Source organism: Heptranchias perlo, chromosome 24, assembly GCF_035084215.1.
Source record: "Heptranchias perlo isolate sHepPer1 chromosome 24, sHepPer1.hap1, whole genome shotgun sequence".
NCBI lineage: Eukaryota > Metazoa > Chordata > Chondrichthyes > Hexanchiformes > Hexanchidae > Heptranchias > Heptranchias perlo.
The window spans coordinates 20,623,903-20,638,544 of NC_090348.1; the positions used below are offsets into that span (position 1 = coordinate 20,623,903).

Sequence of the window (14,642 nt, forward strand, 5' to 3'; positions counted from 1 at the left end):
GCCTAATTATAGAAAGCGGTTTGGAAGGGAGTCTTTGGACTGTGAGCCTGACTTGGCTAACAGCACCTTAGCAGATTGCCCAGAGACAGAAGAGTTCCTTAACTGTAAGGAAACTCAGTGAAGCAACTCTTACAATATAAACTTATTTACCCAAATATACTTGTTTAAAAAATCTTTTAAATGTTAGAAATATTACTTTGTAACACTTTACTGCACTTAAAGGAGGCAGAAATTTTAAATGGGATAAATGAACTCTCAAGTACTCAGCCATTATCAGCTGTGGAATTTATCAATAGGATCAGCATCCTCTCTTTTCTAGATGTACAGCTGAAGCAACCAGGACAAGGGAGTTAATGTAATTTGGTGTCCTTGGTGGAAAAGCTTGGCATGCTGCCTAGGCACATCAGTGTTGATAAGGTGGCTACCAGGTAGTGATCAAATGTAGCCTATGGTAACTTGTTCACTAATTCTCCCCTCCCCCACCCCCCATCACCATTAAGAAGTGCTTGGTACATCCCTGGTGAAATAGTTATATTGGGAGCTATCCACGTGGAGAATTTCTGGTGCAATCCTGTATCCTATTGCGTCATGGCACAATAGAGGGACTGGCAGAAGGAACTTTGGAAAAGGCAGTCATTGAGGTAATAAATGTGTGAATTAAACTTTCATGATGAGGGAGAGGATGAAAGGAGATTATGTTTGGGCGTGGCTCGATAAATTGCACTGGTCTTTTCTAGTCCAGTACATTCCTATGTTCCTGTATTCTGCAGATGGAAAAAAAGCAATTTATACAATGTGGAGACCAGAAGCTTGGCTCAGAGTCCAGTGAGGTGCCAAGTTTCTGTACCAGTGGGTTTAGACTACAGGTCGTTGGAGCTAAAAAGGATGGTTTCAATTTTGTTGATATTAAAGGAAATTTTTAACTTGATGTTGGATAAGCATTTAAAGTATAACTGAGCCTTGCAGTTGATGGATGTTATTGGCATGTATGTGGAAGTGGAGCCCATGATTGCAAATGATATCACTAAGGGGTAGCATGTCACTGATGAATAGGATGGAGCCCTGAGGTACACAAGAGGTGACCATGCAGGCATGAAAGGCAAAACTATTTGAGGAGATGATGTGACTGCACTGGAAAGGTATGAATGGAACTGCTGAGATTGACTACAAAGGAGAGAAGCTGGAGGACAAATGAGTAGTTAATTATGTTGAAGGTTTTGGAGAAGTCAAGGAGTGACAGTCAACATTTGGTGCTGAATTTGAACAGGGTGCACTTAATACTCTAAAAGGGCATAAACCAAATTGGGGAGGGGGGTAAGATCTCAAACTGGCAGTGGTGGGAGAGGTAATTGTGTAATTGGGCGACGATGACATGCCCATCTTACTCAAATGACTGTCTGTATTGCTGGAGACGCTCACTGCCGCATTATTTTACAGTTCTGCCACTGAAGTCGGGGCAGCCATCGGTCACAGCATTGTAAGGGTGAAAAACATTGATCAGTGGCATTCACCATTTTTTGGGGGATGCAAAGTCTTTTTCAGCATTACAGCCCTTTGCAACAGGTGATATTTGAGCTTTTTCCTGACATTTTCAGGAAAAGCATTCCCGTATCAATTTTTTTAAAAATTAGAAATCTTCATGCATGTTGAATGTGTTATTCGAAGAAACAGTAAATGCTATGTGGCATGAACTGTTTAAGTTAAATTATATTTTAACTATAAAAAGCATTTTTACATTATTTGTTCTAAATTGCAACTCCCATACTTTGTCATTTGAATCATTCTTTAACAAGTAGTAATTTAAAGGTTATAATTGCTAGTTGGTTCTGAAAGATTGAAGTCTTGCAATTCAGAAGGTAGAAATAACCAGTTCACATTTCCTTCCATTATTGTTCATGTTTGTCACAGAGCTTGTGGCTTATTTGCCAGATACAATTTGGTAGAAGTGTGGAGATAGAAGTGAGTCTGTGTGGGAGGGATCAGCTTATTACAATTCATATTTTCTAATGTGCCTATTAACGTGATGTAGTATACTCCTCCCAAAGAGACACACTTGCAGTACTTTGTATTGAAATGGATTTTTGAATGGTGGTACACTGAAGGGTGGTTCATAATCATTTTCACAGAACATAAAGTGCAATATTCACTCCTCTGAAATACAAATCTCGCTGTAATATATTAAAAATCTTGTATCTAGTTAATACTGTTCTACATTTTCTATTGCATTTTCTGTTTGTTATACTCTGCCACATTTTTGCTATAACACCTTGTTGACTGGTTCAAGATAAAACAGCAGCAAAACATGATTGAATGTAAAAATCAAAAGCCAAGAAATGGTTAGAAAACTGCCAGTAAGAAACTACTAAAGACTATTGAAAACAACCAATCCTGAGTAAACAGTTAGGAGAACTTACCAATAACTTTTTCCAAAATGTGAACCAATTGAATCATCTAACACTTTTTGAAAAGATTTTTGGCTGCCATCTTTTTCCTCAAATTTCTAATGCCTGAAATAACATTTTAAACAAATCAAAAATGATATATTTTACAATAACATGATTAAATTTACCCACTGGATTGTCTTTTGTATCTTTTAATATATTCATTTAGGTTTTTACATGAAGGAACTGGCCTGTCCAAAAAGCCTGGCTTGGACTTGATAATCTTGCCCAAAGCCGTAACTCTGTAAGCAGAAGGCAGACCCTGCCACCTGAGCATATGCAAGGTGCATAATTTCCTAGGATACGTCAGGCATTTAGTCAGCCTAATTGTTTCTCTTCAGCTTCCAGCAAAATTATTTGACGGAAAACTAGATTAAAAATGTCAAAAACTTTATTCAAGTAAAGTTTAATATTGAGTTTTTTTTTAAAAGAGTATGTCTATGAATGTTCATACTTCAATATGATGGACTATACTGATGACACCTGTTGTAGCTCTTTGTTTTCCAAAAGCAAATCAATTGAATTTTGAAAGCTTTTCAGGTAAACAGAAAGGCTCTGCTTAGGATCAGCTGTGTTTGATTTCATAAAAGGTAAACATTCTAATTAGTGACAGCAAGGGCATGAGGGAGAGAATCGGACAGGGACAGCGTGTCAGTGCTAGACGGGAATAATCAGACAGAAAGAGATCTGTGATATAATATGAATAGTTTTTTTTGTATTAAACATTGAAACAATTAGAGCAAGAACTCCTCTCAGTTTTTCCTGAGGTAACTTTCCTACTCTTTGTCCCCTTTAGCCTAACTAACTTTTCTAAAATTTTCCTTTTATTCAACATAATATCACTCATCTCCCTCTCAATACTTCAGGTTTCACCTCCTCTCTGTTAGCCTAATCTTTAGTAAAGGCAGATGCAAAGTACTTATTAAATGGCTGAGTTATTTTTTGATCATCATCTACAAATTGACAATCCTCTCCTTTCAAGGGGACCCACCTTGCTTTTAACAATTCTTTTTAGTGATATACTTGCAAAATACTTTATTGTTCCTTTTTTGATTTTTTTTTTCTCATTCTCTCTTGGCTTTCCTCAATCTCTTCTTCTTTTCTCATATTCTCCTTCAGTTTTTTCACTATTATTCTTATAGTCCTCATAGGCCCGCTTCAATTTTAATCATCGTGTGGCAAAATGCTACACGTATTTGCCTGTGATTTGTGAAAAAAATCCCACCATCTTTTCTGCTCAACATCTCGCACAACTCCTTTCAATATAGAATGCCTTAAATGGGTACGGACAAACCACTCTCTCTATGCTATACTATTCAGCAAATAACCAGTCTCATTATCTTTCAGGAGAGAAGATTGCTTAGATCTTGCTGAGAGTCAGGACAGTTGAATGAGACTCAACAGTCTCACATTTTTGGGACTGATTTCAATAAGCTTTTTCACCGTTTCTTATAATAATCAGAATCGTTTGTAAGATTCAATCAAATGAACTGTATAAGAGCAGACTGATTGCATAAAATACAAGAAGCTAAAAATCTGGAAACTCACATTCTATTTATGTAGTAGGTAAGTGTGTGTGCGCGTGCACAAGCATTGTGTGCTGAAATTTTGAAGTTAGTTTGAATAAAGACTATCCAAAGAACTGGAGGATCTATCTCATACTCAACACTTGACTGAGGAGGAAAATGTTTAAGTGCCATGATTATGCAATCTATAGCATTTGCAAAGCAATCTGAAAGTTGTATATCCAGGAATATTTAATTGCCAATCCTGACCTAGCTGCAACCACATTTCAGTTACTGCTGTTCTAACTTGAATGGCAGTTTCAATGGCTGCAGTTCCCCAGTCTTGTTTCTTATATTCTGTGCATTCATTTTCACATCGTTCACCTGACGAAGGAGGAAGCCTCCGAAAGCTTGTGAATTTAAAATAAAATTGCTGGACTATAACTTGGTGTTGTAAAATTGTTTACAATTCATTTACTTTAATATGCGCTTTGGAGAGAACACATTGCTTCGTACAGCCTCGTCCTTTTATACTGATGAATCCAAACGTATGTTGCAAACATAAGCCATTGTTTTTATTTGGTAACAAAGTGAGGCAAACCCATTAGGAAGCAGTGTTAGGCTAAGTAGATAAGTATTGTATGTGTGTTACTTGTTGGTTGAGAGCCGGCAGGCAGTGTAAAGGTCCACTTTTCTATTACTGTGGACCTCATGATTATTTTTCATGCAACTTTCGACAGACTACAACCATGCCCCTGAGATATTTATATTGTTCTTCTTCGCAGCTGAGAATGGGCATGCGAGGGATGTTATGGATTGTTGAATGATGATGATTTCTGCTTACAAATGCAGAAACCATGCGCAAACTTTTTACAAACTTTCACTGTTAAGCATCTATTACCTAAGGCACTGGATGTACATACATTTTATTTTCCATTATGTTGTCAGACCAGTATTGCATATATGTTTTGTTTTCCTTAGCTTTCCATATTAAAGAGGAAATTTAGTTCCTACAGCAACTGTATGCAATAGCTCATCTCATTCTGTGTATTATTGAACTGATGTTTTGTTAAAAGGTGAGTTTAAAAAGGGATCTGGCACAGGTGGATTGGAATCAAAAATTGGTAGGCAAAACAGTAATTGAACAAATGAGGCCTTCAAAGATGAGATAGTTTGGGTACAGAGTAAACACTTGCCCACGAGGGGGAAAGGAAGGGCATCCAAAGCTAGAGCTCCCTGGATGACTAAAGATAAAATGAAACCGAAAAAGGGAGGCTTATGACAAATGTCAGGTTCATAATACAGTAGCGAACCAAGCTGAATGCAGAAAGTACAGAGGAGATCTAAAAAAGGGAATAAAAGATGCAAGGAGAGAGTATGAGAATAGATTAGCGGCTACCATAAAAGGGAATCCAAAAGTGTTTTATAAACAAATACATAGTAAAAGGGTAGTCAACAGAAGGGTGGGGCTGATTAGGGACCAAAAATGGAGATGATCTTGTGGAGGCAGAGAGCATGGTTGAGGTACTAAATGAGTGCTTTGCACTAGAGACGAGAATGCTGCCAATGTAGCAGTAAAGGAGAAGGTAGTAGCGATATTGGATAGGATAAAAATAGATAGAGAAGGTACTTAAAAGTTTGGGAGTATTCAAAGTAGAAAAGTCACCCGGTCTGCATGGGATGCATCCTAGGTCACTGAGGGAAGTAAGGATGGAAATTGCAATGGCTCTGGCCATAACCTTTCAATCGTCCTTAGATATGGGGGTGGTGCCAGAGGGCTGGAGGATTGCAAATGTTACAACCCTGTTCAAAAAAAGGGGAGAGGGATAAACCTGGTAATTACAGGCCAGTCAGCCTAACGTCAGTGGTGGGGAAACTTTTAGAGACAATAATCTGGGACAAAATTAATAGGCACTTAAAAAGTTGTGGACTAATAAATGAAAGTCGGCATAGATTAGTTAAAGGCAAATCATGTTTGACTAATTTGATTGAGTTCTTTGATGAAGTAACGGCGAGGGTTGATGAGGGTACTGTGGCTGATGATGTGCATATGGGGCTCGATTTTACCAGGCCTGCGGGTTTCCGGTGGGTTGGGTTTCAGGAGCGTGGTCAACACGCTCGGTGAAATTAGTGGGTTGCCCGCGCGATCGTAGCAGGCAACACACTAATAGGAATCAATTACCTGCTCCTCCGGGGTCCGCGCTGCTGGTCTGCGCGTCGGGCGGGCTGCACATGCGCAGTACGATCTGTTAGCTGGAGGAGCTCTATTTAAAGGGGCAGTCCTCCACTGACAGATGCTGCAACCAATGGAACAAATTACAGCATAGAGCAGCCCAGGGGGAAGGCTGCTCCCAGTTTAATGCTGCCTCACCCCAGGTATCATCAGATGGGGTGAGGAGGAGGGCGAAGACAGAGATCTTCCACCCGGCGGGCGGGAGGAAGCGGCCAGCCTCTGCCACCAAGAAGGCCTGGCTCGAGGTGGCAGAGGGGGTCACCTGCGCAACCAACATATCGCCCACCTGCATACAGTGCAGGAGGCGCTGCAATGACCTCAGTAGGTCAGCCACAGTGAGAACACAAAGTCTTTCCCCTACACTCCATCTGCCACAACACTGCCCCAACCCCACATCTCCTTCGGCACCGCCAACACTACTCTGTCACATCACCCCTCATACCCACTCAAACCCCATCCTCATCTTGCCTCCACCTACTCACCTCATCAGTACTCATCCTGCCACTAACACGCGACCCAATCCTCATACAATCTCATGGCTCTATCCCATACTCACCCTCTCGTGCATCTCCCTCACGGCCAGCCTCACTCAACCTGCCACCACCTGTGCTGCAGCCACAGGGCATGCATCACATATGTGCAGTAGGCAGCGTAAGGCAAATGTTTCGTGAGCATGAAGGGGGTGCACAAGGGTGTCGGAGGGTTTGCCATGGGTGTTACCTATATTGAATTTCAGAGCAACAAACAGCACACATTATATTGGCACCACCACTGCCATGTCTCCGCGAATCCTGTCTGTTGTGTCCAATAATGCCCGCTCCTGGGTATCACTATGAGGATCCACCACTGATGCCACCCATCGTGTTACTGCAGAGTAGGTGCAGGTGTATTTGCAGGGCTCTTCCGCACAGACGACTGAGAGACATCCGAGGTGTAGCCGGCTGCACCCTGGAAGGATGCGGAGGAGAAGTTGTGGAGGGCAGTGGTGACTTTGCCAGCGACAGGTAAGCAGTTGGTGCTGGGGCCAGCCAGGAGCCGCTCGGCATGAAAGAGCCTGCAGATCTCCACGACTACATGTCGAGCGAATCTGCGCCTCCGTGTGCACTGCTGCTCGGAGAGGTCCGGGGAGCTGCGCTTCGGTCTGTAGACCCTGTGGCGAGGGTAGTGCCCTCTGCGATGCGTCTCTCTCTGCGGTAGCCCTCCCTCCTGCTGTGCAGGTGGGCGTGCAACAACACCGTGTTGGGGGGCTCCACGTCTCTGCGGCGGATGGCGTGGACTGCGAGGCTGCTGGGGCTGGTCATGCTGTTCGTCCTCCGAGGGTGTCCACGCACCACCCATCTGGCAGGTGTTGGTCTGAGGGGTTGTGCAGGGTAGGTGGGTGGTTCCTCGGACTGGGGCTGCGGTTTCGTGTCGGTCTGTCCTCTGGCTTGGCGGGGGGTGGTGGGGGGCAGGGGTTGCCCTATGTGACGCGGTGGCCTCCTGCGTGGGTGAGGGCTCTCCCTCATGGGGTGCACCTTGGCACCTGCCACAGGCTGCTGGCTGCAACACGCCTGGTTGGAGAGAGACTGTTTCCCCCAGTGTGTGAAACAGTCTGCGATGCAGGTAAAATCCCACACTTCCTCTTTTTTGACAGCTGATTCAGCTCATTAACTGACCTCAACAAGCAAGGTAAGTACTCTCAAGTGGAACCCCGCTGGCTTTAATTGCCTGCGGGATTCCCACCAGCGGGGGCCACGCACGCAGCCCCGCACGTCATCGGGGAACCCGGAAGTGGTCGGGATCGCGGTGCGATCCGGTCACGTGACCACATATCTGGATTTTCGGGGCCCCCCCGCTGGAAACCCGCAGGAAACCCGACCCTAAAATCGAGCCCATGGACTTTCGAAAGGCGTTCGACAAAGTACCGCATAATAGACTTGTTAGCAAAATTAAAGCCCATGGGATTAAAGGGGCAGTGGCATCGTGGATAAAAAATTGACTAAGGGACAAAAAGGAGAGGGTCGTGGTGAACAGTTGTTTATGGACTGGAGGGGAAGTATACAGTGGTGATCCCCAGGGGTGGTTGTTAGGACCACTGCTCTCTTTGATATATATTAATGTCCTGGACTTGGGTATAGAGGCATAATTTCAATGTTTACAGATGACCCGAAACTTGGAACTGTAGTAAACAATGAGGAGGATAGTAACAGACTTTAGGAGGGCATAGACAGACTGGTGAAACAGGCAGACACATGGGAGAGAAATGAACTGCATAATAGAGGCAGGTTCTGGGCGTTATACAACACAAACAGGAAATCACATGTGGCACAGCCTATCTGCAATGCCACAAAGGCATTTTCATGTGCCCTGCATTTTGCCTCCTCAGAACCTAATAAGTTGAGCTATCCTACAATGTTTGGAAGAGGAGGACGATTGAACAAAAAAATGTTATTCCCATGGAGATGAAATATAACGCCTAGAAGTGTGAAGTGATACGTTTTGGTAGGAAGGATGAGGAGAGGCAATATAAACTAAAAGGTACAATTTTAAAGGGAGTGCATGAACAGAGGGACCGTAGGGGGGTGTATGTACACAAATCTTTGAAGGTAGCAGGACAAGTTGAGAGCACTGTTAGAAAAGCATTTGGGATTCTTGGCTTTATTAATAGAGGCATAGAGTAGAAAAGCAAGGAAGTAATGCTAAACCTTTTATAAAACACAGGTTTAGGCCTCAGCTGGAGTATTGTGTTCATTTCTGGGCACCACACTTTAGGAAGGATGTCAAGACCTTCGAGAGGGTGCAGAAGAGATTTACTAGAATGGTGCCAGGGATGAGGGGCTTCAGTTATGATGAGAGACTGGAGAAGCTGGGGTTGTTCTCCTTCGAACAGAGAAGGTTAAGGGAAGATTTGATAGAAGTGTTCAAAATCATGAACGTTTTTGACACAGTAAATAAGGAGAAACTGTTTCTAGTGGCAGAAGGACCAGTAACCAGAGGGAACAGATTTAAGGTGATTGGCAAAAGAACCAGAGGTAACATGAGGATTTTTTTTTTTTTACACAGTCAGTTATTGTGATCTAGAATGCACTGCCTGAAAGGGTGGTGGAAGCAGACGGGGAAAAAATTACAGAGCTATGGGGAAAGAGCAGGGGAGTGGGACTAATTGGATAGCTCTTTCAAAGAACCGGCACAGGCACGATGAGCCGGATGGCCTCCTTCAATGCTATATCATTCTATGATTCATGTGCCCTGCAATCTTAAACACCCAGACATCTTTTTTGTGTTCTGCAAATAAAGTTCTACCTGGTGTGTGTGCATGTAAATGGATTTGATGGTGAGTTTTTATATATATAACTATAATATAATTTTGCAAAAATATATGCAGCATCAGTGTGGGTAAACCGGACTGGGTTCTGGATGAATTAGGTTCCTGTTCTTGTTGGAAGTGGCAGAGAAGGAATGTACAGTGTAATGAACACTTACTTGGGTCTTATTGATTCACTTTAAAGGAAATGAGCAGATTGATATAGTCCCTTGTATGCATTAAGCTGTATCAGCAAAATTTGGTTAGTTGCAGCATTCAGCCAGTTGAAGTATATGTTCTGTACAGTTTATGACTCTGATTCACGCGAGGTGCTTTTGGTGGATTATTTGTTTCCTGTAAGTATTTTCATTTTTGTTTCAGGCAGGCCCAGGCGTATCGATTATGACTTCAGGAGTTCAAGATTTCAACAGGACAGAATCTGAACGACTGAATGAGATCAAGGGACATCTTGAAATTGCTTTGTTGGAAAAACATTTTTTACGTAAGTAGTTTGTAAGGTATACATTACTGGACAGTACAGGTGTGTGTGTGTGTGTGTGTGTGTGTGTGTGTGTATTTCTTCATCTTTGCTTGCAGAAGATCAAATTAATTGCATAGAAGAAAACTTGTTAGTATTGTACCTTTTTAAAAAAATCTAAACAAGGTATTTTGTTCCTAATATTTCCTGCAAACCTTTGTGAAAATCTTTGAGCAGATTATTTTCCACCTTTAGCATCAGAACATTTTGGGCTGCTGCATTGCACCATTGTTTTCACACCAATACTGATGATCCTCTGCCTCTTTGCAATTGCTCCATCCTAATAAACTGCTGTTCATTTTCATGTATCAAAATGAGGAAACGAATACTTTTAGCTGGGGGAGAAATGAACTGCATAATAGAGGCAGGTTCTGGGCGTTATACAACACAAACAGGAAATCACATGTGGCACAGCCTATCTGCAATGCCACAAAGGCATTTTCATGTGCCCTGCATTTTGCCTCCTCAGAACCTAATAAGTTGAGCTATCCTACAATGTTTGGAAGAGGAGGACGATTGAACAAAAAAATGTTATTCCCATGGATAATGTATAAAGATTAGCAAACTAGATAGTCTGGGATGAAAAGCAGAAAATTATGGCCATTGTACAGTATTGGTTATGCTGCTCATGTGTTTTCTGACTCTAAATCAATTAAGCACTGCAGACATTTCTGTATTTAACCTCATCGTCTTTGTTCTATATCATAGGTTTGCAAACTAGGATGCTCTGACTGTAAGGGGTAATACAAGGGTATTTCTGTGGGTGTATAATGCCATTATATTTCTCTCCATCTGTCATTACAGTTCTGTATTTATTTAGTATGAATTTCTGTTTCTGAATTCTAATTTTGAAAAAACATTTTCTGCAATGGCGGCACTGGTGTCCTTTGAGTAGCTGAGGTCCCTAGAATTGTGACAATATTTACATGTAATCCTCAGGAGTGTCAATATTTAAGAACGTAAGAACATAAGAAATAGGAGCAGGAGTAGGCCAATCGGCCCCTCGAGCCTGCTCCGCCATTCAATAAGATCATGGCTGATCTGATCCTAACCTCAAATCTAAAGAACACAAGAAGTAGGAGCAGGACCCGGCCACTCAGCCCCTGGGCCCGCTCCGCCACCCACAGGGCCTTGACCGATCCGAACTCAGCTTCATGTTCAATTCCCTGCCCGCTCCCCGTAACCCTTCATTCCCTTTACTTCTAGGAAACTGTCTATTTCTGTTTTAAATTTGCAGGTGATCCCTAGCTGGGAGTTCTTTACATGGAAAAGTTTGAAAAACATTGTTCTTTATACATTATCCATGGGAATAACTTTTTTTTGTTCAATCTTCCTCCTCTTCCAAACATTGTAGGATAGCTCAGGTTGTTGGGTTTTAAAGAGGCAAAATGTAGGGCACATGAAAATGCCATTGTGGCATTGCAGATAGGCTGTGCCACATGTGATTTCCTGTTTCTGTGTTGTATAATGCCCAGGACCTGCCTCCATTATGCCATTCATTTTTCCCCTAGCTAAAAGTTTATTTTCTCCTTTGCATCAGACTTCTTGCCCCTAAGAGTTTGGGATAAAGTCTCTGGCCCCTGCTATACAATAGTAGGTTAGATTAGACAGATTGAGTGTGTCAAATATTATATTAATCTGGCCTGGCCAAGTTTGTTTGCTTTCTTATCCCTGTTTCCCAGGGGCCTTGGGTATGACCAATTTTGTGCTGCACAACAAACTTCTAGGACAAAAGTACAAAAGAATGAAAAGCTATGCACTTCAAGTTATTTGGAAACACCAATGATCAATGCTGTACTTCCCAGGTACCTATGGAGAGAACATTAGCAAACAAAGTACTAAGGCACAAATCAGAAGTTAATATTTCGAATAAGACAAGTACCGTAGCTGTGATTGTATGGTATGTCCTCGTACATGAAACACAAAAAGTCAACAAACAGGTGCAGCAGGTAATCCGGAAGGCAAATGGAATATTGGCCTTTATTTCTAGGAGGATGGAGTATAAAAGCAGGGAAGTCATGCTACAACTGTACAGGGTGCTGGTGAGACCACATCTGGAGTACTGTGTACAGTTCTGGTGCCCTTATTTAAGGAAGGACATACTTGCATTGGAGGCAGTTCAGAGAAGGTTCACTAGGTTGATTCCGGGTATTGAAGGGTTGTCTTATGAGGAAAGATTGAACAGGTTGGGTCTATACTCATTGGAGTTTAGAAGAATGAGAGGAGATCTTATTGAAACATACAAGATTCTGAGGGGACTCGATAGGGTAGATGCTGAGAGGATGTTACCCCTCATGGGGGAATCTAAAACTAGGGGGCATAGTCTCAGAATAAGGGGTCGCCCGTTAAGACGGAAATGAGGAGGAATTTCTTCTCCCAGAGGGTCGTGAATCTTTGGCATTCTTCACCCCAAAAAGCTGTGGAGGCTGAATCATTGAATACATTCAAGGCTGAGTTAGACAAATTTTTGATCAGCAAGGGAGTCAAAGGATATGGGGAGAGGGCGGGAAAGTGGAGTTGAGGTAAAAATCAGATCAACCATGATCTCATTAAATGGCAGAGCAGGCTCGAGGGGCCGAATGGCCTACTCCTGCTCCTATCTCTTATGGTCTTATGATACGAACCCATATATCATGTTTTGGGATTTTTAATCTTTTTTTCCCCTACAGAATAGATTCGGGAATGAGTTATGTTTAAGTGTTGTGTTTTAAAAAAATAGTGAACTTGCACAGGTTTAAAAAGCCACAAGCTACAGCTCTGAGATGGAGTGGAGCTTGAGGTGTTAATGTGCCAGGCATTCAAGAGGTCACCACAATGATTGAGGATCTTAAGTACTTTGTTACCTCATCTCGGATGGCTAGCAAATCTTCACACCCATTGTGGTGAGAACGATCCTATTCATGAGGGTACTGCATAAGGTGTTTGCTAAGAATATACTCTTGAGAGTGGAGGTCGTCGATTTTGTTGACAGGCTGGCTGGCAAATCCCTGCCTGGGGAAAGTATCTGAGACACTGTCCCTCTGCTTCCTAAGGTCAGAATTAACAAGTTGGGGGAGAAAAAAACCATGTTTGGGGGCCAGTCAGACTTGGAACAAAGGATTTCAAGGGACAGTCCTTCTTCTGGGGTTGGAAGCTAAATTGTATATCAGTTTTTGCAGGTAAAAGTTGTCTAGAAAGTAAGTCAGCCCTCAGAAGGGACAAGGCATGGTTTACTTTTTCCCATTTTTCGAGAAATGAGACTGAGTGACTTGAGTGGAATTGTCTTTGATTGTTACTCTGTATACAGATAAAATAGTTTAATGATTCCTATCTGGCCTTGTCTCTAAATATTTCTTGATTTGCGTTCACAAAGATTTGAGAAATGTATGTGGGGGCACATGTGAAAGACATGATATGAAAGATCAGATCACAAGGGGCTCTTATTGTTACACGCACAGGTTACATTATCTTATAATTAGATAGAGAGCAGTATGTAAGACACTTGGACTGCTTATGAGAGTGACCAATACCACTGTACCTGAGAGAATAAGAGAATATCTAAAACAAACCTGAAATTTCTAACCCCCTGCATTAAAATCATTGGGCTCGATTTTCGCACCCCCAAGCGGGTGCGTTTGCGGCGGTGGGGGGAGGGGCTGCGAAAATCGGGGATTCCCGGGGCGGGTCTGGAGCCTGGCTCCAACCCACCCACTTCCGGGTTCCCCAGTGACGCGCTGACATGCGCGCGCAGCCCCCGCATGTGGGACTCCTGTCGGCAATTAAAGCTGACAGGGTGCCAATTAAAGTACTCATTAAGGTATTTCAGGTCGTTTACAGACCTGATTAACATAACATTTTAGGAGGGGTGGGATTTTGCAATGAACTGAGACTGTTTCCCGTACTGGGGGAAACACTCCCAGTTCAAATGGACGTGTTGCAGCCATCAGCCTGTGGCAGCTGCAAAGGTCCATTTGACAGGGGGGGGGGGACCCTCACTCATTGCAGGAGGCCACTCTGTCACTTTGGACAAAGTTTAGCCTCCACCATCCTCCTCCTAACAATAAAATTCACAAACTTGCACACTTACCCCAGTGTCCAGACACATGTACCTACCTTGCGGACTCCCTCAGATGTACATCTTCCGGATGGGGGCTGCCGTAGCTGCAGTCATGACCTCCTCGGAGGGGGAACAGCCTCTCCAGCCACGCCGTCCACCTCTGACATGTGGAGCTCCACAACACAGGTAGAGCAGGAGTCCCCTGGGGCCATCTCCCTCTCAAACAGATATTCTGCTGTTGGGGGAGATGGCTTATCAGGGGAAAGCAGCAAGAGCCAAGTTCGGGGCACCACGGGTGGCTCTGCTGCACAGGAGGGGAGGAAGAAGAGTGGCAGGGCTATAGTGATAGGGGATTCAATTGTAAGGGGAACAGATAGGTGTTTCTGCGGCCGTAAACGTGACTCCAGGATGGTATGTTGCCTCCCTGGTGCTAGGGTCAAGGATGTCTCGGAGCGGCTGCAGGGCATTCTGGAGGGGGAGGGTGAACAGCCAGTAGTCGTGGTTCATATTGGTACCAACGGCATAAGTGGGGAAAAAGGGATGAGGTCCTGCAAGGTGAATTTAAGGAGTTAGGAGATAAATTAAAAAGCAGGACTTCAAAGGTAG

General features: G+C 43.2%; 1 protein-coding gene across 3 annotated transcripts in view; it reads left to right on the plus strand.

Moving 5' to 3' along the window:
- Nucleotides 1–14,642, plus strand: part of gramd4a (GRAM domain containing 4a) — a 148,333-nt gene that overhangs the window by 31,159 nt on the left and 102,532 nt on the right. For all 3 annotated transcript variants that reach the window (XM_068004894.1, XM_068004893.1, XM_068004895.1), the window contains one exon: nt 9,844–9,964. In XM_068004894.1, the coding sequence (XP_067860995.1) occupies nt 9,844–9,964 (121 nt within the window). The remainder of the gene's footprint in view (nt 1–9,843; nt 9,965–14,642) is intronic.